General features: G+C 33.7%; 1 protein-coding gene across 1 annotated transcript in view; it reads left to right on the top strand.

Annotated features, from left to right (window-relative positions):
- The first annotated feature begins 5 nt into the window (after window positions 1-5).
- CycY (cyclin Y) overlaps window positions 6-23994 on the top strand; it is a 24510-nt gene continuing 521 nt past the window's right edge. Inside the window, exons 1-8 of the mRNA XM_043026274.2 lie at window positions 6-331; window positions 10069-10169; window positions 10881-11046; window positions 13098-13129; window positions 14079-14267; window positions 17882-18015; window positions 20080-20232; window positions 20532-23994. The exon at window positions 20532-23994 is cut by the window's right edge and continues 521 nt beyond it. Coding sequence (XP_042882208.1) covers window positions 10101-10169; window positions 10881-11046; window positions 13098-13129; window positions 14079-14267; window positions 17882-18015; window positions 20080-20232; window positions 20532-20817 — 1029 coding nt within the window. The 5' untranslated portion in view covers window positions 6-331; window positions 10069-10100 and the 3' untranslated portion in view covers window positions 20818-23994. The remainder of the gene's footprint in view (window positions 332-10068; window positions 10170-10880; window positions 11047-13097; window positions 13130-14078; window positions 14268-17881; window positions 18016-20079; window positions 20233-20531) is intronic.

Below are 23994 nucleotides of genomic sequence, written 5' to 3'. Positions count from 1 at the left end.
CCTCTGCGTCTGTGATGGCGTCCGAAAGCATTATGAGCTGACTTCGGGGGCTCCTCCCTTTCTTTTGATTTTATGAGTGTTGCCGCATATCTGCTGCATTATTAAGTGGGGATCTATTTTTTATATGGTGTTTGTACTGAAATGGACAAATAAATCATTGAAGCTGTTATGATACAAAGAAGAAAATATGTAAAAGAAAACACAACTGGGTAATCGGACAAATGATCAAGATAACCCACACCAACATGGCTGATGGAAGGAACACTTGTTTTGAATAGACCGATTTTAGCGTCTTAGTTCATCACCAAGAGCTTAAATATGTCTTGACTGGGTGAGTTAATACTATATCCCTTCTTGTGTCATAACATTTAAGAAGAATACCGCCCTAAAGCAGTGGAAAATACACCGTCAACAAGTGGTCTTGGCATTAGCACTCAAGAAGCCTCATAATATGCTTTTGTGGCGAGATTATCAGTAACAGGAAGTATTTAGACTGGATTATTATTTATTGATATTTAGACCTCTCAGATTATCAGCAACAGGAAGGAAAGGGTTTTCTACACGTGCGGGTACGAGGTATCCAAAGTCGGGCACAAGAAATGAGGAAGACAGACAGACGTTGATGTAGGCCTATGATGAATAGAAACGAGAATTTTGACACCTCTTAAGTTAGTCTAACACCTGTCTAGTATTCTGACCGTGAATTCGTAGATTTACCAGTATTTAATTGGTCTTAATAGTTTTTGGGTAGATAAGCTGCAGCGTAACCCATGTAAATCTAGCAAGAGTGACATTGACTATCATACAGGACCACTGAATGTTTATTATATCATTTTGATTATATGTTGTTATTAAGGGTATATAAAGTTTTTAAAACAGAGTAAAGAAAGTTTGAATTTAATTAGACAGAATGATAAATGTTAAAGGATTATTATCTAGTGTAAACGTAGGAATGGTTCTGTCCAATAAAGTACTTGCCAGTGTGTACTCTTTATTGCAATATTTTCTTACAATGATTTCTTATACTATTGCAGGACAGCATTATTTAGAATGTACATAACAAAATGGTTTATGCATTGGCTGGATATTATGTACCTCCTGAACTCATAGCGATTGGATGTTGTGTTGAGTAAAACTGCAACATTTTTTGGTCAACATATTTAGTTTTCTGAGCACATTATTGTGTGTGTGGCATTTTGATTGTAAAACTGAATTCATTCTTCTTTTATTTACTATAACCATAATTGAATTAAATGGGGGGAAAATACTTATTATTGTAATTTGAAAAAGGCTTGAACTTATCAGATTAGAAAAGTTATATGTGTAATAGGGTACATGATAAAGATACAGTTGACTTGATTTGATTAGAAGGTTTCTCTCTTCATTGTTGAAAAGGATTTAGAGCTTGATATGGCCTTCAATTATTTTTTTTTCTTGTGTGTGTGTGTGTGTGTGTGTGTGTGTGTGTGTGTTTTATTTTGATAGATAAAGAAACATACAACTATTGTTACTTGTTAGAAAATATATGGTGGTGGTGAGTGATGGGGGTAAGGTATAACATTTGGTATTTTTGATAACTCAAGATAAGACATATCATATGGTGACACTTGTGGTAGTCTTTTTATAAGTTGTTGTTAATGTTACCTTAAGATAAGATTTTTTTGTCATTCCCATACTTATCTAGATAAAGCAGAATCATTCAACCATTGATTTTCTTCCTCTTCTTCTTTTCCTTCTTCTTCTTGTTCTTCATCTTCATCTTCATCTTATGACAAGCAAAATGGAGGTATATAGTAATGAGTAATGATTTAGTAATATCTAAAGCTATATCTAAAGCTTGCAGAATCAAAGATCAATCTTTTAAACCTTGAAGTGCTTATGTGACTCCATATAGCCATGGCACCAGAGGTCATATTTAGCTGAAATTCATTTTTTTGTTATATTCTTGACAGGAGTCTGGCTTAACTATTGAGATGGCACACTGATTAGCATAGCCTATATAGAAATTATTGTCATAAAGAACAATATAAAACCAAAGTGAGAGAGAGAGAGAGAGAGAGAGAATCAACAACAGCAACACAAACTGCTGATCAACTACTTGTAAAAAAAAACAGTTGCTCTGATTATCCTATATCTCATAATGGCATCTAGATTCCAGATCTAATAATAAACAATAGAATTTTTTTTTTTTCTACACATTGACAATAGTTATTATTGCAAATATTTTGTGTTTATGCAACTAACTATTATGGCCTGTGGTCTTGTTCCTAGACTAGAATTCGTGGTGTGTGTTTGTCTGGGGTATGTGTGTAAGTGTGGCATTTTTGTGAAAGAAAAAAAGAAGAGAGAGAGAATTCAAGAGTAACACAGACTTTGTACATCAGCTATATTTCTTATGAAAAGGATCACTCCAGTTCTCGCATATTTCTCTCTGATATTTCAGTTTAAAGTCTATTAATGAGCAGAATTGACATTTATGTATGGCATACTTTTTATACTAAACCCTATATCACAATATCTCTTCCTTCCCTATCCCTTGCAATCATATATGTGATGTATATGATGGAGGTTATGTATTTATCTGTTTATATGTCTATATATCTTACCATACATTAGCAAAATGAGTGAGAGAGAAAGAGTTTCAAATATAAAAAGATGCAATCCTTGAGAAGGGGAAGAGAGAGGATGCTCTTTTCACCCCGATACAATCTCAGATTTGTTTGCTTGACATCAAATAAACATCAACCACCTAATGTCCTACAAGATGCACACCAACTGCTCTTATAAAGATGTTGTTATGATTTATCTCGTAATGAAATCTAGAAATGTTATGTGTCTCCTCTCCCTGCTATGGACATTTTGCTTGACTGCCAATAATTTATATTTTTACACACCCTAGAATATTCATCAAAATGTTACATGGCTGTGCTATACACAAAGTCATTGTTGCAAAGTGCATTACCATTATGTAAGTGACACTATACTGTCAATTTATCTGGAAGTATTGGGTATAATATAAAGTAAAAGCAGTAGAAGTACTCCCTTACTGATTGAGCCTCTCTTGATCGTCAGGAAGGACTAAATCCAGTGTTGTCAATCAAATCCAATCTTACCCAGTGGTATCACTTTACAGAGGAACCTGCTACATTGATCACATGACCTTAGGTACCCTGCCAGCTATTTGCTTAGGAATGGGGGGACTACTCCAGGCAGGGGCATTGGGCATTTGAGGGTTAGGCTCAGACAAATAACAGAATTCAAATTTCACATCGGGGTCTCTGCCATTTAGCTGTTATATCAATTTTCCGTATGATTGTTGATTTACCTGTAAAGTAATGTTATGTAATGAATGTTTTGTAAAAGATATTCCTCCAATTTGCATCATGCAAGTTGCCTGATATATCCTAATAGCATATTTGTAGTCAGTCCATAGCAGATTGGTCACTGGAGAAGTTGCCAAATATCACACAGGAGAGCAATTCCCAATTTGTATTATTAGACTATTACATGTACCATTTTGGCCAAATTTGCATTAGAGTTGACTGCCATACTGGACTGTGTAAGACACTTTTATCAACCTGTATAAAGGAAATGTTAGATATATTGCTAAAAAAAATCTGATTTGCAGAGGGATAGATATGGATGTTGATTGGATGAAGGAGGGCAGGTAGGCAAGTGTGAATCATCAGATGGTAGGGTGCCAGATGGTGTTATTATTGTCTGATTAATTATTATTACAGGCAATACAGTATGCAGTAAGTGTAGTGTATACAGGTTGCACAGGAGCATTATCATAAGCTTTGCAAATTATAACTGGCCTGCCCATTACTCTATATTTGGTAAGGATTTTGCACCTTGCCTTGTTACAAATATGATGTGGTTACATATATGCAAATATACAGTTGACAGTACTCAAAATTGTCTAATTGTCTATATACATATCTTTCTTTATTAATGTGATTTATAGGAACTTTTTCCTGTGTCAGTGTTATTTAGAAATGTATTTTTTTTTTCTTTTTTTCTTTTAAGAAGTTATTTTTAAAAATCCCCCCAATCACAGAAGACACTGGAATATGAAGCAAAAAGCTGACTCTCCTTCTTAGCTCAAGTGGATATATACAGTCATACCAAATATAGAGGGTTAAGCAATTTTATGCATGCAAAAGTTGGTAGAAATGATGAAAAGTTCGCCATGAAACAAAAGTTTGCATTACATTATATTATGATTTTCATTATTATTCACTGTAGTAGATAAGACACTGGATAACGGTGCTATGTTGAAAAAAGTAAACACTAAGATAAACCAAGATGTCTTTAGTCGTATTTTAAAAAGTTTGTTAAAAACAATGTCACATATGTAGGTATAAGTGCATTAGGCCATTGTGAATGGGGGATAGATTAGTCTCCAGGATGGGTTTTATTTTAGAGCGAGGCAGCTTCACGCAACATATCTTGACTTTTCCCACTCTCTTTTAGTGACTCATTGTAAAGCTAGAGGCATTTATGTGTTAAAATTTTTGTTTTTTAAAGTATTTAGAGGCATAGCTGGCATATCACAGGCTCTATCAATGCTGCAGTTGACTAAAATTGTGGTTTATGGTCCATATCAGCTCATTATTTTATCAATACTCAGTTTGGCAGAACTATTGCTGTTTTATGGGAGGACAAAAATCAGCTTTACTTTTTTTCATATTTATGTACTGTCATGAACGAATTCGAAACATATTACCATCCATAATGAGGATAACATGAAGAGGTAGGGAAGAGGAAGGAAACTTGTGCTTATGACTGTGAGTGCCACAGTAAAAGGCATCCCTACTGGCACAGGGGCACATTACAGACTTGGTTTGAGTCACCTTCCTCCTCTCGTTCTGCCTGCATATCCTTCATCTGCAGTACTTTAGAGCAAGAGGTTAGCAACTTGCTATGTACCATTGCTCTATACAGATAGTGCTTGCTAGAGACCGTGGATGGGTGCTATTCAAGGCTCCCCATCTCGTGCCATCTAGGTTTTGAATGTTTGGGGAAACCTATTTTCCTTAATATTACAGCAATTATAGTAATTATGACTGCAGTTTTCATCATCACTCACTCATGGCTCATAGCATAACAAAATAACACAGTAATCCCAAATCCCCGAACATCATGCACATCGTGATGCCCATCGTCAGGCCAGAGCTCCTGCTTTATGTATGTCATGACACCAGCACGCTATAATTGAATAAATAAATAACCACTCATAAGCAATTTATCCACCTCATACAAGTAATTTTTATACAATATCCCATATTTTTGGATTTTGATGGTTGGGAAGGAAAAGGATATAACCTTGTTATTTACATATTATACTTGTATTTCAAATATTTTCTGTGAGAGGTTGATATGTAACTAGAAATAACTGAAGAAGAAAGCATTAAAAATATATAAATAATTGCATCATAATATCTAGGCAATAATCAATAATTGATTAATTGATTTGTTGAGAACACTTATAAATCATAAGATTATATTCAGGGCTACTTGTTATTCATAACAGAGACATAGTATTATTTGGAAGTGTCAATGTTTAAGGGTCAATAAATCCTTGTGCAGTTGAAAGGAATTTGGAAATACTGGTTTGTTCTGGTATTTAGAATTTTAATCCCTGTTTCATGGGTAGGATGACTTTTGTGCTGCTTTTTATTTTTTCAGTTATTTTTTTATTCAGTTATGAACTAGGGCATTATATCAAATGCTAATTTTGTATCACAGTGCTATACCATATATTGACTCGTATATTATACCATAAGTCTAGAAAATAATAAAAACATATAAAACATCTTGAGATGCCCACCCAACCCAGAAGGCAGTTCCTGTGTCTATAAGTCTCTTTTTGTGTATGTGTATGTGTGTGTGTGTGTGTGTGTGTGTGTGTGTGTGTGTGTGTTTTTTTTTTTTTTTTTTTTTTTTTTTTTTTTTTTTTTTTTATGGTAATTTTTTCAGTAGATGATAGTGTCTTTATACTCAACGCCATAGGGTTGTGACAAAATTAATCATAAATCTGGTCACTTACAGCCACAATTCCTACTGAAATGAAGATATCCTTGGAAAGTTGAAGCTCTGGGAGTTTGAAGCCAAAATGATTACCAGAACTTAATTAACCCATTGATTTGATACTATATATAACAAATATTTATATAGCAACATTAGTGTTCTGTGCAGACGGAGCAGCTAACGACCTAATTGTTAGTCAGGACAGGTGCCCTACAATGCTGGTGGCATTGGCTTTCACCTGAGGATGGTGAAAGTGTTTTCACCAACCTCAGGGTAGTGTAGACTAGCCCAAACAATATTTTTTATAAAACCATCACAAAATGCAGGTTTAGGCTGACTTTGGTACCCTATAGCTCTGAGGCTAGTGCTGTTACAGCCAAAATACTTCATGACTATTTGCACACTTCAACTGTGAGCCTGTCTTTTAGGCCTAATTGGTGCCGTCACATATGTCACAACACCAGTACTCAATGGGTTAAGGATAACTAGTTAAGGTTATTGTTATATTTGCTTTGGCTCCAAAGTTAGAAAGATTACTGATCATAACCACTACTAAGTTTGTTTTTCTCATGTGATGCCACTAACTGGCATAGTTACTCTATCTTTGTTTTATGAAGTCAATATTTTAAGAAGTATTTAGAAGTTGCCTATAGTTGCATTTAAAAGATATAACAAGCCAGTTACTAAATATTTTTAAAAAGAATATTTCTCTGTATATTCATGTCATGTTTAACAAAACAGGAGGACTTTGAGTTATGAGGAGGGGGGAGAAGGGGGCTTACATTGAAATCACTATGTAGTGTGATTAGTAAATATAGAGCATGCATTCAATAAGCACTGGTAGAAGTAATGAGGAGGGAAGGTGTCTATGTTTCAATCACTATGTAGTAGTATATATTACAGATAGTAGGTGCATTCAATAAGCACTGTAAAAGTCAAAGGAGGATCTGGGAAGGGAAAGGTAGCTTTAGATATTAATAATGTTGGAAACTATCAGCGAAAATAACTCAAGAGTGTTGTTTTCAAAGGTTCTTGTTGTGCTAATAATGTTGGAAACACCAAGCAGCAATTTTGCATAGTTCTTTGTTCAACGAAGCAGCAGCTATGGTTCTCAAGAAGGATTGTGATGGAGCATACAATAAAAGTACATTCAAAAAAAAAAATACCAGAGAGAGATTGTTGCCCCACTGTCCCTAACAAAAATATAAGTTGCTCCTAATACCAAGAGCTGAGGGGGGAATTCCTGAATCAACTTCCAAAGACCGTCCTCCAGTTCGATATGACGCGGGAATTCTAGCCTGAATGTGTAAATCCGGGCGTTTGTGCCGCCCGGCAACTGGGGCTTTTGGCTGGCGCGCGCGGTATGCGCCCGGCCAAACTGGGCTTTTGACATGCGCGGTTCACCCTTAGTACCACCCTTATGGAATTGCACCCCTAGCAGTACTAGCTTATCAGGAATGAAGGAGGCTACCAGTCTTGTAGCTTCTAATTGACATCTGGAGTTCCGACTTCTTTCACTCTGTTTTTTTTTCTGCTCAACTCCTGCTCATTTACTGCTCATTTATACAATCAAGCACTGAAAATCTTCACATCATGTTATGAGACTTGTAGTTGGTACTGATATGGCTTTAGACATGTTTTAGACTCTTAATTCCTTATATTAGTCTTTAATATCTCTAAAAAGGGATTAATTGTTGCTTTACTAATAGTGTAACAATATAAAACAAGAAGTATGGAAGAATTTGGCAATTTACTTTACTTACTTACTTACTTACTTACTTACTTTTTTTTTTTTTTTTTTTTTTTTTTTTTTTTAACAAAGAAAAAAAAAAATATTTACAAGTATATACTCTCCTCCAACTTCTCACTTGTAGTGCCACTCTGCAAAACAGCCAAAGTGGCAGTGGCATCTTACATGCCTTGTGTATGGTCAAATATACTTATGGTATCACTGTGTTGCCCCTTTCCACAATGGGTTAACCACCTCAATCAAGCATACAGGTAGACTGCTCTTTAAAGCAAAGTCGCCTCTTAAAACTGGCGGTCTGTTTTTGTGCCTCTCTTTCAGTATAAATGGGATGTAGTGAGAGTAAATAAGTTTATTTAGAACTGATTGGCCTTTTACTTCCAAACTCAAGGCCATAAAGAGCTATACCCTCCCACTCTCCCTAAACCTTCTCCTTCTATCACACTTGGCTTTCCTGTGTGTGTCTGGGTGGCTTTTCTTCCCATCATACCCCGCCCCCCCCTTTCCTCTTTCCTACCTTTTCACATTGTACACAGTACAGTACACAAATACAAAAAAATAAAGTTGCTTTTTGTACTCCCATGAAATAGCAATATTTCTATCAAACTGAATGTAAAGAAAAACTGAGCTGATATGGATCCTATACTACAATTGAAGTCAACTACAGCATTGATAGAGCCTGTCATATGACAAATATAAGTCTCTAAACACAATAAAACACACAAAAAATAAAAGACAAAAATGCCTCTAGTTTTAAAATGAGTGACCGAAAGAGAATGGGGAGAGTCAAAGTATGTTGCGTGAAGCTGCCTTGCTCTAAAATAAAACCCATCCTGGAGACTAGGCAGGCAAATATAGCACCCGTCTGGAATGGGTTCACCTTTTTAATCTACATATATATATCTTATTATGTATATAATATATAATATACAGTTGATTTACAGGTGAGGTCCTACTTGACCTTACCTGTTTACCACATCTTTTCTATTTTTATTATTATTATTATTATTATTATTATTATTACTCGTATTATTACTATTATTACTCTTATTATTACTATTATTACTATTACTATTACTATTATTACTATTATTGTTGCTATAATAACAATAATGAAAGTATGAAAAATAAAAACATATGTCGTATAGTGGTAGAGCCGCTCAGATTTAGTGATTGGCTTTACAATTCAAAAGGAGAAATGGTTTAGCCAAGGATCGTGTGAGGCTTTGCATTCAAGAAGCGTTAGGAGGAAGATTAGATGACTTGCAGTAGTGAGGAACATATATTTATCAAGGCATCTCCTGAGTAAGTTGTCTTCTACAAAACTTGAATCATATCCTTAGTTATTCTTATGTTCTCAGCCATCTTTGCATTGGTTGTGGTCTGGCCAACATCATATGCACTTCAGGTAGTAATGGAATATTTTGAAAATTGAAGCATGATTGTTTAGGAGTGATGATCAGGTTGTAAGTAAATTTGCTTCAGCAGTTAGCTACGGTGATAAAGATAGGAAAAATGTGAGCTTGTGATATTTGTTTGGTTTTAATGTCATTTTAAAACAAAAATGTTGATTTTGTGATACCTTTTTCGTTTTTTTCTTTTATTTTATTTTATTTTATTTTCTTTCATATTATTGAGCATAATTTTTTTTTCTTTTTTTTCTTTTTTTTATCAATCTTTCAATGTGCTTATTTTACTGAAAAAGAACATCACTGTGGAAGTAAACATCATATAAAGAGATATAGGGATGCCTGTATTTGAATTTTGAAGTGATATATACAACAGTGATAGGGTTGCAGATTTTGCAAAAGACTGGTGATCGGTTAGTTGGTTGGTTGTTGCCCGCAGATCATTGTAGTGCAGGGTTATTCCCACAAGTTTAGGGAAATGGAGTCTTTCAGTGATACAAACTTCTACACACTTTACTAGTCTGGTTGTTTAAAGAAATATCAAGATGCAAAGTTGTTATTTTTTTTTTCTCTCCATTTGCTTTTCATCATCTGTGATGTGAATCTCTTTGAAGTGTGAATTACAACTATAATCTCCCCCCCCCCCCCTTACTTTCTCCTTTTCTCTCTCTCTCTCTCTCTCTCTCTCTCTCTCTCTCTCTCTCTCTCTCTCTCTCTCTCTCTCTCTCTCTCTCTCTCTCTCTCTCTCTCTCTCTCTCTCTCTCTCATGTTTAGTCTAAAATACTTTTTTTTTTTTTTATTATTATTATTCTCCTAACAGCTAACTTAATGTCAGAAATGTGCTTTATGACTGATGTGTGTTTGTCTTCACCTTTTCAGTATGGCAGAATCTTGAGTGAGACAGCATCACAATGGGCAACAAACACAGCTGTTGTGTTTATCCTGGGGGAAGGTCAGGTCATTCTGCTTCAAGTCAGAAGGTAAGTTTTGATATTATACCATTGTTTCATTCACTTCTATCCATTAACCCATTCGCACTGGGGTTCACATTTGCTGCTCCTGCCGGCAAGATAACAAGCGCACGCAACCTCCAAGCACAAGATCTCACCTGACATAAAGCTGTGCTGCGCCTCTCAGAGCACTTTTTACCCTCTCGATTTAACGGAATGATATGAGTTTTTATATCTGTATACATTATTTTCACAAGTGAAGAAAAAATGTGTCTATACAAATGGAATACCAATGAGAATATACATACATTGCTGGTGGGATAGCAAGTCATCTGCGAATGGGTTAAAAGAAGATAAATTCCTTTTACTTGTGTTGCATTAGATATAAAAAATGACATAGAGTAACTCAGCTTATCCTAGACATTTTTTATCATATTTGATTTTTAAAATAATTTCCACATCTAAGTAGTGCCTGCAAGCACTCGGAGTAGCAGCAGCTGCAGGCTGATTATAAGTGTGTGATCCAGTATTCTGGAATAGTCTTGCATTACTTTAGAAACTGTAGAAGTTCTGTTAACATTGTTTCTTATTTTATTTATTTATTATTATAATTTTTTTTTTAATGAATTGTACCTTTGAAAAAAGAGAAAGTAACTGATACTGTTTAACAATGTAATTTTAACAAACTTGTGTTCCTTCAGTGTGTCCTGTGAGTTCAATCTTTGCACAATTTTGTTTCAGGGAGGAGGCACAGGTTCAGAACCAAATCCTGAAGAAGTGTCAGAGGATGCACAGTGTAATTTACAACACATTAGTGAGCGAGAGCCAGATGACTTGGATCAGGACCCCAGCTTGCACCCAACAGCTGGACCACTATTCCTTACCAAGTCTAGGCAGGTTATAGAGAGTGAGTATTTTCTTTGTTTTTGTTTTTTGTTTTGCCCAGATTATAAAGCTGATTAATTTACTTTTTATTGCATTTTTTTTTAATAATTTCATATATTTTGTTCAGACTTTGATAGTCATTTGTCATGTTAGGTAGGACCAGTTGAATTCTCAATGTGAAGTTCAATACTGTTCTGTTTCCTGTTGTTCATAAATTAAATCATTGGTGGTATAGTAAAAAAAAAATATGGTGATTTCTCAAACTAAGCCCAGCATTTTCTGTCATATCCAGGAAATGAATGCAACTCTTTTTTGTGATATCATATATGAAAAGAATTTGTATAATTTGATACAGGGCTTTTTAACTCCAAGCCCATCATACTTTCTTTTCATTCAGAGTTACTATCTTTCAAGGTGTGATACTTTTCCATGCTGTATCTTACTTTTTTTTTTCTTTGATAATTCCAACAATTTTCAGAAGAACAATCCAAAGCACTTATATATACGTGTTTGAAATATAGAAAGCCTAAATTCTTGTATTTTAGGATCACAAAACTGTCAAGCCTTTGTTGGCATTAACTTCGAATCAGATGATTAGCTGTGGGTTTTACATATTTCAAAATATTTGTTTACACATTTTTATGATAGTACAAGAATGTAAGGTACTGACTGGCTCGTCACTGAAATGCAGCCAGTGTGTGTTCTATGGAACTGTGAAATACCTTTGTCCCCAAATCTGATGAATTCAGTGTTGTTCCATAAATATGCCTTGCTACCTTGGATTTCAGTATACCAATTAAACATTCTGTTGATAAAGAACATTAAAGAAAGTGGCTTCAAATGCAATTTGGAAAATTTCCATTGTTCAAATCAACTGTAGCTGACACCATCACAAAGGCATATATAATCTGTCAGCACTCTAACAGGTTCTGTATATCCCTCAACATTCAGTACTTTTTCAAGAATGCAGTCCATTACATTTGTTTCTGTTTTGTTTTAATAGACTTGGTTAGGCAATATACAAGAAGGAAAAAAAATTATATTTTACAGCAGGCCATCATCTCTCAACACTATATACTCTTTCAAGAATGTAATCTATTCCTCTTTTTTTTACATATATATAATATACATATATAGACATAGACAATATGCATAGGGAATAAACTGTGGTAATTATATTTTCCAGTAGGCCATTTTGAAAACATAGTTAAAACCATCTCTTTCAAAGTATGTGTCATTGAAATACATGATATAAAGGTAACATAGACAGCATCTCAAGCAAGAAGTGAGACAAGTGTATCCAAAACATGACTATGAAGCAAGGGCATAAGTAGGGAGTATGTGTGCGGTATGCTTACACCTCTCACTTCTGTTTCATTTTTTTGCCTCAAACACTAACAAATCCAAAAACAAACACACACACACAAACTCTCTTTCTCTATCTATCTATCTATCTATCTATCTATCTATCTCCTTCTTTCTCTCTCTCTCTCTCTCTCTCTCTCTCTCTCTCTCTCTCTCTCTCTCTCTCTCTCTCTCTCTCTCTCTCTCTCTCTCTCTCTCTCTCTCCTCTCTCTCTCTCTCTCTCTCCTTCTCTTCTCTCTCTCTCTCTCTCTCTCTCTCTCTCTCTCTCTCTCTCTCTCTCTCTCTCTCTCTCTCTCTCTCTCTCTCTCTCTCTCTCTCTCTCTCTCTCTCTCTCTCTCTCTCTCTCTCTCTCTCTCTCTCTCTCTCTCTCTCTCTCTCTCTCTCTCTCTCTCTCTCTCTATCTATCTTTTCTTCTCTCTCTCTATCTATCACTTTTCTTCTCTCTCTCTCTCTCTCTCTCTCTCTCTCTCTCTCTCTCTCTCTCTCTCTCTCTCTCTCTCTCTCTCTCTCTCTCTCTCTCTCTCTCTCTCTCTCTCTCTCTCTCTCTTTTCTTCTCTCTCTCTCTCTCTCTCTCTCTATCTATCTATCTCTCTATCTCTCTACTTCTCTCTCTCTTCCTCCCTCTCCCTCCCTCACCTTCCCTTTGTATTCATATGATTATGAAATATGTTTAAAGATTTTATTGTATCATCTAATTTTGTGTTACAGATGGACTAGTCAGAAGAAGAAGTAGAAGCCATGTAAGTGTCATTTTTTTCTGGATATTATTAGTTGCTACAAATGCTGTCATGTACAAAGTTTTATAGAATTGTTTGTGTATCTGTTTCTGTTTCCTTGATTTTGGGAGAAACCTTTTCAATTATTTTCTTCAAATGTTTGATACTTGACCATTTTTTTTACTCAATAAATGGAAAGGAACCTAATGCAAAAATTACATTAGAGAAATCTTGAAAGACATCTTGGTAGAATTAGTGTTTATACATTTTGTTATTTTTAGGTATAGGTATACTTTTGTAATAATTACAGAGAGTAATCAATTATATGGGATTAGCAACAGGAATGAAAAAATAAGGGATAGGTTACTTACATGACATTGTTGAGATGGACAGTTATGGGTACATAAGCAAGTCCAAGGGGTTTGAGATTTTATTTTTTGTGCAAGTTATAATTATATATTTATTGATTATAAAAGTCATTTTTTTATGCCTATTTCATTTAAAAACAATAGCAGGTCCCCTTTTAGCGCCCATACGTATTGAGATTTTTGCATATACAGGGTCGGTTATCATTGTCTTGGTATAGGGAATGTGGGAGGCGGTGCAGGGGTGGTTAACCCATTAACAATGGGGCTATTTTGGCTCCAAATGGTTGAAATGCTGGGATATTTCAAACGCATAAGCCTAACACCTCGGGATTCTCGCCTGTGTGGGCAAGCGCTTTATGCCCCATCACTAAGCAAAACCTTGTTTCAGAATTCAGTTACAATTACTTAATGCCCTTCATGTAGAAGAGCTTGCACCCTTCACTAGGAATAACTAAGTGGGTCCCACTTTGACTTTTTAATAATAAGACCCTTAGTTTTAACATTTAGGTAAGAGATGTTTCCATACACTTTCATGGATTCATGTACACATGTTTGTTTACTCTGAATATTAATGTAAGGTCTTTAAACTCTAACCTCATCTACAGTTGGAAGATGGACGTACACTCAAGAAATCCTCCTCCTGCTCAACCATCTACCTGGATGACTCAACTGTGTCACAGCCCAACTTGAAGAACACAATTAAGTGTGTTGCGCTGGCCATCTATTACCACATTAGAAATCGTGCAGATAACCGCATTCTCGATATATTCGATGAAAGGCTTCATCCTTTGAGTGTAAGTTTATTGTTTCATTTTTGTAGCACTGGTGGTGGAAATAGACAGATAGTGATAGAAAGAGGAAGGTTGGGGAGAAATAGGGGTAAGAAAAGAATAATGAATTCTCATGGATTTGGTATTTAAGACAAGTACATAATGTAAAGTATCTGCGCAATTTGGTTGAGTTTGAATTATCTTCTTGTCTGTTTCCTTTTGTTGAGTACCCTCTGGTTCAGGGAGGCATATTGAGAGAGGGAAGGTATGGAGTAGGATCGAGAGGCAGAAGGGAGAAAAAGAGAATGAGTGTATGAGCTAGAGAGTAGAGAGAATTGAATTATCCTTTACATTGTATTTGTTTATGGCTATTTATTATAAAAAAAAAACAATTTAAGCAAAGCAGTATGTTTTCAGAGCTTTCATTATAAGCCTGTAAAATTTGTATACTAGGTTTGCAATAATTTTCTGGTAATCCTGGGATGCCATTCTACAGTATATATAAGGAGAGGGAAAAACATTGACATAAGCAATACTCTGTTTATTTTTCCCAGATTATCTAAAAAAAAAAAGTAATACTTATGCACAGAATCCCAGATGTGTCATACAGTTTCTACTAATGGATCTGAATACAAAACCAAATGATCAATGAATTCAATCACATAAAAGACTTTCAGATGGTTTCATTCATAAACAATAATGCTAAACAAAGAGTAGGTGCTGCTAGAAGATAACTTTCAGTTCTCTTTCAATTTCATAGCAGCTTAGGAAGATTTATGTATACTGGAAAGTTTGATGATAGAATTATAGCTATAATAATATATCTTTCAGAAATCACATTAGACAGAAAAGATAGTCACTGATACATTATTACTTCAGGTTTTCACATGAGAAGTTTTGAGTGACCACTAGACAAGCAACATATACCATATATATTCTTAATATTTTCCTATAGTGTCCTTCCATACAAGTAAACTTTGCTGAAAGATAGAGGTGTGTTTTTATGTATAAGGCAAAATAAAAGTGATTGAGATCAGAATTTACTTTACAGCTACTGAGTTGATGAATACTAAAGTTTATATAATTTCCTCTAATGTGAAATAAGAACATTGGAATTTCTTGTATTCTTTCTTATCTTCTGATTTTCCTAAGTAGGGAAATCGAAAAAAAACTAATATTAGAGAAAATCTCATTGTCTCTTTGTTTCATGTCTGAGAAATTACTTATAGAAGGTAATGATTTTATTAGATGCAGGCTGACATACATCTAAGAAACAAAATCACTGTTGTCCTAACACATAAGAGTGTACTTTATGTTTTGTGTATTCCTCTATGCTGTTGTTTAATTTCACTAAATACTTTTACATCTGCTCTCATGTAATGCTGTATGAGAGAAGGGCATAAACTTCCTCTCTTTTAGACTCTTGGTCCCTCCTGCCCACTCCAGGGCAAGGTGTTAGAGGGCTCTTGTCTTTCATCACTTTCCTCCTCCTTTCTCTGTTCCTGTGTATTTGTAATAGTCTGATTTTGTTTGCTTATTTAAAGTATTTTTAATGCTTATTATTTTTAGCCCTCTTGATTTGTGAAAAGAAAGAAAGAGTAGTTCTTATGGCAAGGTTGTGAAGTTCTCAGCAATGAGACTGCTGGAGTGTTGTGATGTATTGTGAGACCAACAGGACTTCCATTTAGTTTTCTCAGTTGTAAGTGGTGTCTAGTTGAGGAGTTAAATAAGGAGTCATGATTTGTCAATAATGCAAATATTGATATAAACCTGTGATTCAGTATTTCTTGATGTTTCCTCACTATATACAACAAAAGAAAAAATATATCTGTCCCCCTATATACCTCACCTTAGTCTGTTTATTTAGATCTATCCACTGAATAACTTTAGTTTTAGCCATATATAACAGCTCTGCATTACTGGCTCATGATTGGCTGAAAAGTAATGTGTCTAATAACCCGTTTTATTTATGATAGATATTCAAACTACTTATTTAGCAATATATTTGAATGTGTAGATGTACAACGAATCCCTTACACATTCACATAGAAATCCCAAACATGCCAATTTGCACCAGAACTGTGCAATGCAAGCACATGAAAGGCAAACTTTTGCCACAGGCTCTGGTCTGATCACACACAAATGAACAATAGGCTGTATATAGCTCTACTCTCTATCTTTTCAAGAATATGAAACTTTAACACTTTAACAGTATTTCATGTTGTTTCAAATATTACTCTTGTAATATACGTGGAGTAAATTATTTATTTGCACCACAGAGCTAGAAGTCTTTTTGTGTACTTGAAGTGAGAGAAAGAATAATCATTTAAAGCCCTTTGTTCATTTTTGTGCAGTTAGACCAGAGTCTTTGGTACAGGCTTGCTTTTTGTTTGCTTGCATTACATTAATTGGTGCAAAATGATATGTATTTGATTTATAGATGTATGTATGATTCAAATTATTAATCATTTGAATATTTATCACAAATAAGTAAGGATATCAGACACTTCGATTTTCAACCAATTACAAGCCAGTAAAGCTCAATTGCCACATATGGCTAAAACTTGAGCTAGTCAGTGGACAGATCAAACTAAACAGACTATAGGTTTCCTCTTACCCATTGGTAGTGGTTTTAATAAAATGTGTATACAGTCATGTGGCAGGTTTATGTTATATGGCAGGGTGCCATCCGCGTTTACAACTGACACTGTCTTGACGGCAAATCATGTCATCCACTATCAATGGGTTAAGATAATACTTCAAAATAAAATACTTTCAGTAAGGAAAAAAAAGATTTAAGGCAGTCTTACATCCTTAGCATTATTGAACCAACATGTATTTAGTTTAGCTTAGGTTTCATTCATGAGTCATGAAATTTCTATCTGGCTTCTGTTGATAGTTGTTCTGGTCTTCAAAAATTCTTTTTGGCAGGAGGATAATTAGAGTAGTTATACCGTTGCATTGTTGTATGTTTTTTTTTTATCATCACTCGGTCTCATCTTGCTCTGTTAGCTAGTTAATGTCCTTATGCCATGTTATTCATAGTTAATTATTCCATTTTATCACAACTGTTTCTCTATTATCAGCAGTCTCATTGTTACTCATCTAACCATGTAGCTATGTCATTAATATTAACTGACCTAATAGGCCACAAGTATTTTGACATGGTCAGTAATTTGCGACTCTGCAAGTACAAATTACTGATTACTATAAAAGATTAGAATGGAAATTGAGGTAGCCAGTATCACCTGCTTTTGCCAATGTTTTTATTCTATTTCTTTCTTTCTTTTTCTTTTCATTTGCATATTGCTAGAATTTTAAATTATTTATTTTTTCCCCATTATGTATGTACATTTAAGTGATAGGTGGATGTAAGTTTAGACTACTACACAGAAATATCTTGAAAATTAGCAGCAGCTGATTTTTTTATTGTTTGTAAGTTCATAAGTACCTTGCTATAACATTTTTATGATGGTTGGCAGAATAGGACTGATAAATTGAAATATTGTGAATGTTTCGATATAAGTTTACTATCCTTAGACAAATACTTGTAGACATTTGTATGAATATGTCGTATCTTTTTTTTTCTCATCTACTCCCTATCCTCAAATTTAGGCTAATAAGTATCTGTTTTTCAGCGGGAAGGAGTCCCTCCAGATTACGACAGACATAATCCTGAGCACCGACACATCTATAAATTTGTGCGCACATTATTTAATGCGGCACAACTCACTGCTGAATGTGCAATTATCACGCTAGTCTACCTTGAAAGGTAAGTGGACCTTCTACATGTTCGGGATGTGTTGCATCTGTGTGGTTCTATCTTTGCAAAGGCGATTACCCTTGATTCATCATTCTGCTTTCATTTTAGTTGATGTTTTGTTCTTGTCACCTACCATGTTGTAGGGTAATTGAAGTCTTTGTTTCACCCCTTAATAACAAATGATGTGACGTTTCCATCATGGCTTGGCTGTTTTTCTTAGTCTCTTTAGTTTAGGTGTTTGAATGTCATAATATGTTATATGATGTAAGAAAAAATGATGTCACAGAAAACTATGTAACATTGATAATGTCATGTTAATTTCTGCTTCTGATTGGTTGAATTAAAAGATGTGAGTCAAGAAAAACAATTATAAAATCAAATGTGATCAGCCAAGAAATAAATAGAATAAAAAGATTACTAATATACTACTATTTCTATTTTGTCAATTAACTTGGATGTCACATCACGTCACGTCATGAGGTACATGTTCATACATACTTGGAAGATACATAATAGAGATGAAATAGATTCCTTGTTTAACCCATTCACGCCGGGGCTTTTCCGGCTCTGAATGGTCAGAATGCTGGGGTTTTCGAACACATAAGCCTAACGCCTAAGGATTCTCGGACGCACTAGCCAGTCTGAACTGTCCGCTCGCTCACCCAAGTGCTGGCCTTGACCAAATATCTAGTCACCGGCGTCTGACCCAAAAAGCACGAAACGAGTCAGCACATCATCCAGCGCGAATGGGTTAATAGAGTCTGGCTACTATTAACCCCTTGCAGATAGGAATAGATTTGCTTGCCCAGTCTCCAGGATAAGTTTTATTTCAGAGCAGGGCAGCTATGCATATATATATGTTTGTATGTGTGTGTGTATGTGTGTGTGTGCGCGTGTGTGTGTGTGTGTGTGTGTGTGTGTGTGTGTGTGTGTGTGTGTGTGTGTGTGTGTGTGTGTTTTTATATGTAAGTATATACATATATATATATAATATATATATATATAATATATATATATATATATATATATATATATATATATATACATATACATATATATATATATATATATATATATATATATATATATATATATATAATATATATATATATATATATATAACATATACATATACATATTATAATATATATATATATATATATATAATATATATATATATATATATATATATATATATATATATTATATATATATATATATATATTATATATATATATATAATATATATATATATATATATTATATATATATATATATATATATATATATATATATATATATATTATATAATATATATATATATATATATATATATATATATATATATATATATATATATATATATATATATATATATTAATATATATATATATATATATATATTATATATATATATATATATATATATATATATATATATATTATATATATATATATATATATATATATATATATTATATATATATATATATATATATATATATATATATATATATATATATATATATATATATATATATAATTATATATATATATATATATATATATTATATATATATATATATATATATATAATATATATATATATATATATATATAATATATACATACATATATAATATATATATATATATATATATATATTATATAATATATATATATATATATATATATATATATATATATGTATGTATATGTATGTATATATTGATATTGATATTGATATTGATGATAATTTGAATATTTACTTTTTTTCTTTTCCTTTGTTTGTGTGTGTATTTGATAAAGGTTAGTAATTCAAATGGTGATTTTGGTATTTTAGTATCATTTCAAGGTAATTTCTATATGCTACTGGGGTATTGATTGCTGATTTTACATAGTTGTTTTTATGGACAAGTAATTATGAAGCCATGTTCACTATTACAAGTTAAGGAAATATGAAAGAGACCCAAGTTAATACTACTAACATGATATGGATTTCCTTTTTTTTTTTTTAGTCATTGAAATCACAAAATTTTGGATACGATTTTAATCTCTGGTATTGTTCAACAGGTTACTGACATATGCCGACATTGACATGACCCCAGGAACATGGAAGCGCATTGTCTTGGGTGCAATCATTCTGGCCAGCAAAGTCTGGGACGACCAAGCTGTCTGGAATGTCGATTACTGCCAGATACTTAAGGATATATCCGTAGATGACATGTAAGGTTTTATGTGTGCATATTTTTTCTTCTTTTTCTTCTCTTTCGTTTTCTTTTTCTTTTTCTTTTTCTTTTTCTCTTTCATCTTCTATACCAGTGTGCTTTTTTGCCCATTCTCATTATCTCTCTCCCCTACTTCCTCTCCACCTCTTTTCTCTTTTTCTTCAGAAAATTATTCTCTATTTACATAATGGTTAAGGTTGATATTTGAAGTTATTAAATTTTGTAGGTGGCTTATATCTTTTTTTTATTATAATTAAAAGCAGTGAAGCCAACTAAGTTTTCTTTCTTTCTTTACAGGAATGAATTGGAACGCCAATACCTAGTAATGATTCAGTTTAATATCAATGTGCCGTCCTCTGTGTATGCTAAATATTACTTTAGCTTACGTACGCTAGCAGAGGCCAATGACTTGACTTTCCCAGCAGAACCTCTAAGCAAAGAGCGAGCACAGAAACTAGAAGCTATGTCCCGCATTTGTGAGGGCAAGTATGCAGAACAGTTATGTCGCAATGGTCATAAAAAGTGGAGCAGTCTGGATAACGTCCATGCTGCTTCTCGCCGCTCGGTGGCTATTCTGTCATGATCTTGGGTCCACAATAGAATCGTCACGCACAGAGGCCTGTAGCTTCATCAGGGTATATGCCCTTATCCTTTGTTTCAATCCATAGTGTGTTAACAGCTTTGTCAGTCCTGCTTGTCACTCACTTTTGGGACCAGGGAGTAAATATTAGTAACACAATCAATTAATTTGAAGTCCCTTACAATATGGTTCAAAACCAAATGTAATGATTAAAGACAAGTTGGTATGATGTTTGTGGGAATTGATCTTAGTGAATACATGCATGGAAAGCATGATGCTAAACATTGTTGAGAAGCACCGTTTCATTTAGTAAAGTTGTATTCCAATTCACGAGTAAATCTTGTAGAAAAGAGTCAAGTTCAGTCTGTGATCAGCAATGCAACATAATGGAAAGCAAAAGTGGAAGTGTTGAATTCAAGAAGAGAAGCAGGCCAATGCGCTCTCAACAGAAACTATTTACCCCTGGCTGTTAGGATCAGATATTTCTTATTTAAGTTATAATGTAAGGATGAAAAGAAGCATCAAGAGACAGCAATGGCTGATATTCTGTGCAGTGATTTATATGCAGGTGACATATTTGCATCTGCTATAGTGACTAAAGACAACTTCAGGGTTGTCCCCCGCTGACTTTCGGCAGCAACGATAAAGAAAACACTTGTGATGACGGATAATCATTAAAAAACAAGCCATTATATACTGTGATGTGCCACTCTTCAGTATCAACCTGTTTGTGTCCCAGTTAAACTGTTGCATATATGTTACTATTAACTCATCTTTATAACAGTTGTTGTATTACTTCATAAAATTAGGCATCCATAATTCATTATATCAGCTTTTGTAGTTAGACATAGTTTTCTTGGGTTTGTATGTATATTTTCTTTTTCTCTTCTTTTTCTTTAACTGAGAGAGAATTTTAAAGTACTTTAGAGTTGCTATGCAAGGAAGTGCAGACTTGACCTAATTATTAGTAATAGTCACAGTTGACTTAAGGTCTGAGCTCACAATTAATAACAGAGAATCAGGAAAAATATTGGATTAATACATATTCGAGAGTTTACAATCTTTCTTCTGTAGTATTGTGTCATGTTCAATTCATTATATGTTTTACTGTTGTCACCCACATATTACATCAGAACTAGACGTATGTTATCAAGTTAGAAGTTGAATTTCTATTGGATATACATGTGTCTTATTTCTTGTGAGGCACATGCCATGCTTTAAGATGACTGAGGCTCAAATATGTAGTTCAGAGTGGCATACTTTTCACTAAGAAGTTGTTAGATTTGAGTCCTGTTTTTATTTTCAAGTGAAAGACCTTTCAGAGTCTTAGTAGATTGGAGATATTCACATTAACAAATTACACAATACTTGTCTTTGTACTGTTTTTCTTCTTCTTCTTTTAAACCCCTAAAGTATATATAACACCAGTAAGCAGAAATATGTTAGATAACTTTTTTTAAAAATTAACATTATCATTATATTACAGGCGACTATCTTGAGAAAATCAGTTGCAATACCTAACTTGATGACATACACCTGTAAGCCATTTTTGCTGTTAGTAAGCAGCAAATTTGCTCAAGTATTTTGCCCTCTTTTTCTGATTTTGAAATAATATTTGTGGGTTATGGAAGGTGGTTTAACAATTATTAATCAATCATTTCTGGAGACTAGAACAATTTGTAGTTAGAGGAACAGGTCTTGCTTGAGTGGCTTATGGTTATACAGCTTATTGTAAGAGAATATATACTACAGGTCTTGGATATCCCACCCTACCTAATTACCTGTGCTCTGATACTGGATGGAAGCAAGTAAGAATGTGTACATGGCATTTATTTTTCTAGAACTTATAGCATGACTGCCTTCACATATGGCATGACATTTTCCTTTTTTTTACTTGTTTGAAAATTGAATTGAATATATTTTTCAGACAAGGTTCTTCAAAGTCCCTTTGTTTCAGTTTTTGCAGACAAATTAACAAACTTAAAAGCATATGTTTCAATGTAAAAACACATATACAGTTTTAGTATGCCTGTATGGGTCTGAATGTGTGTGTTTATGGAGATGGGTACATGTATGCTATAAATCATCATATTTGTTCATATTAAATTGAGTGTATTTATTCTTTGGGTTGAATACAGGCTCTCATGATTTCATGGCTGTCTCCTGTGTGTACAGCTCTTGTGCCATCTTATTACATTCAAGAATTATTTGTGATGATTCCTCAATGGTTAGCAAATCTGAAGATATTAGTAGAGTAGTCAGGGATGATTTCAGATGTGCAGATAGATAGATATCCTGTCATTGACAATGCATAGTCATGACATTTTCTTTTCAACCAGTAAAAGTTATATTATTTTTTAAATTGCATATTTCTTGCCTCATGATAGGTTTCAATGTCAGAGCAAGACAGACTATGTTAATGCATCTTTCCAACATATTATTATTATTATTCCAGTTCTTAACCTGATGATGTTGGGTGAGGCGATATTATGTCATGTGGTGGCAACACTTGCCGCCAGAAACACAATATCACATCATGGCTTTATGTATGGCCGGAACACTGGGTACCCAGATTGTGAGCCCAATACGTTAGGCCTGTACGCTTGAAATACCCTAGTGTTAAGATGGGACAGAGCCAAAAGTGCCCCCCCTTCATTATTGGGTTAAATATTAATGTATATCTCAATGATTTGTTTACTTTTGTTGAAAGTAATCCCCCCACATAAAAAAAAGAAAGAAATGAAAGACTTCAGTGTAAGTTGATAAGTTTTCAACATTGATTAATACATTTTAAAAAAATTTAGATTTTGTTTTTTTTTTTTTTTTTTTTTTTTTTTTTTTTTTTTTTTTTTTTTTTTTCCAAGCTATATTTCATATCATATAGATGGAAATAGATTCTTTTGTATAAGGACATATTCCAGGATCTAATTACATCACGTTAGTTTATTAGATATATTCACTGTAAAGTTTAAAACTATTTGAAATATTTATTGACAAAGTAAAGTTATTAGAAACAAGCTGGCTTCTATGAATTCACAGAAAATTATATCAAAAGCTTATTGTATATCTGTATGTTTTTTATTTTCTACAACTTTTCAGACAGGTTATATATGTGTGTATGTGTGTGTGTGTGTCCACACATATTTTCATGTGTGTGTGTGCATGCATGCATATGTGCAC

Source organism: Penaeus japonicus, unplaced genomic scaffold, assembly GCF_977035675.1.
Source record: "Penaeus japonicus unplaced genomic scaffold, GWHDUDI00000001_assembly GWHDUDI00000020, whole genome shotgun sequence".
NCBI classification, from domain to species: Eukaryota; Metazoa; Arthropoda; class Malacostraca; order Decapoda; family Penaeidae; genus Penaeus; species Penaeus japonicus.
This window is presented reverse-complemented; position numbering and strand designations above follow the sequence as displayed.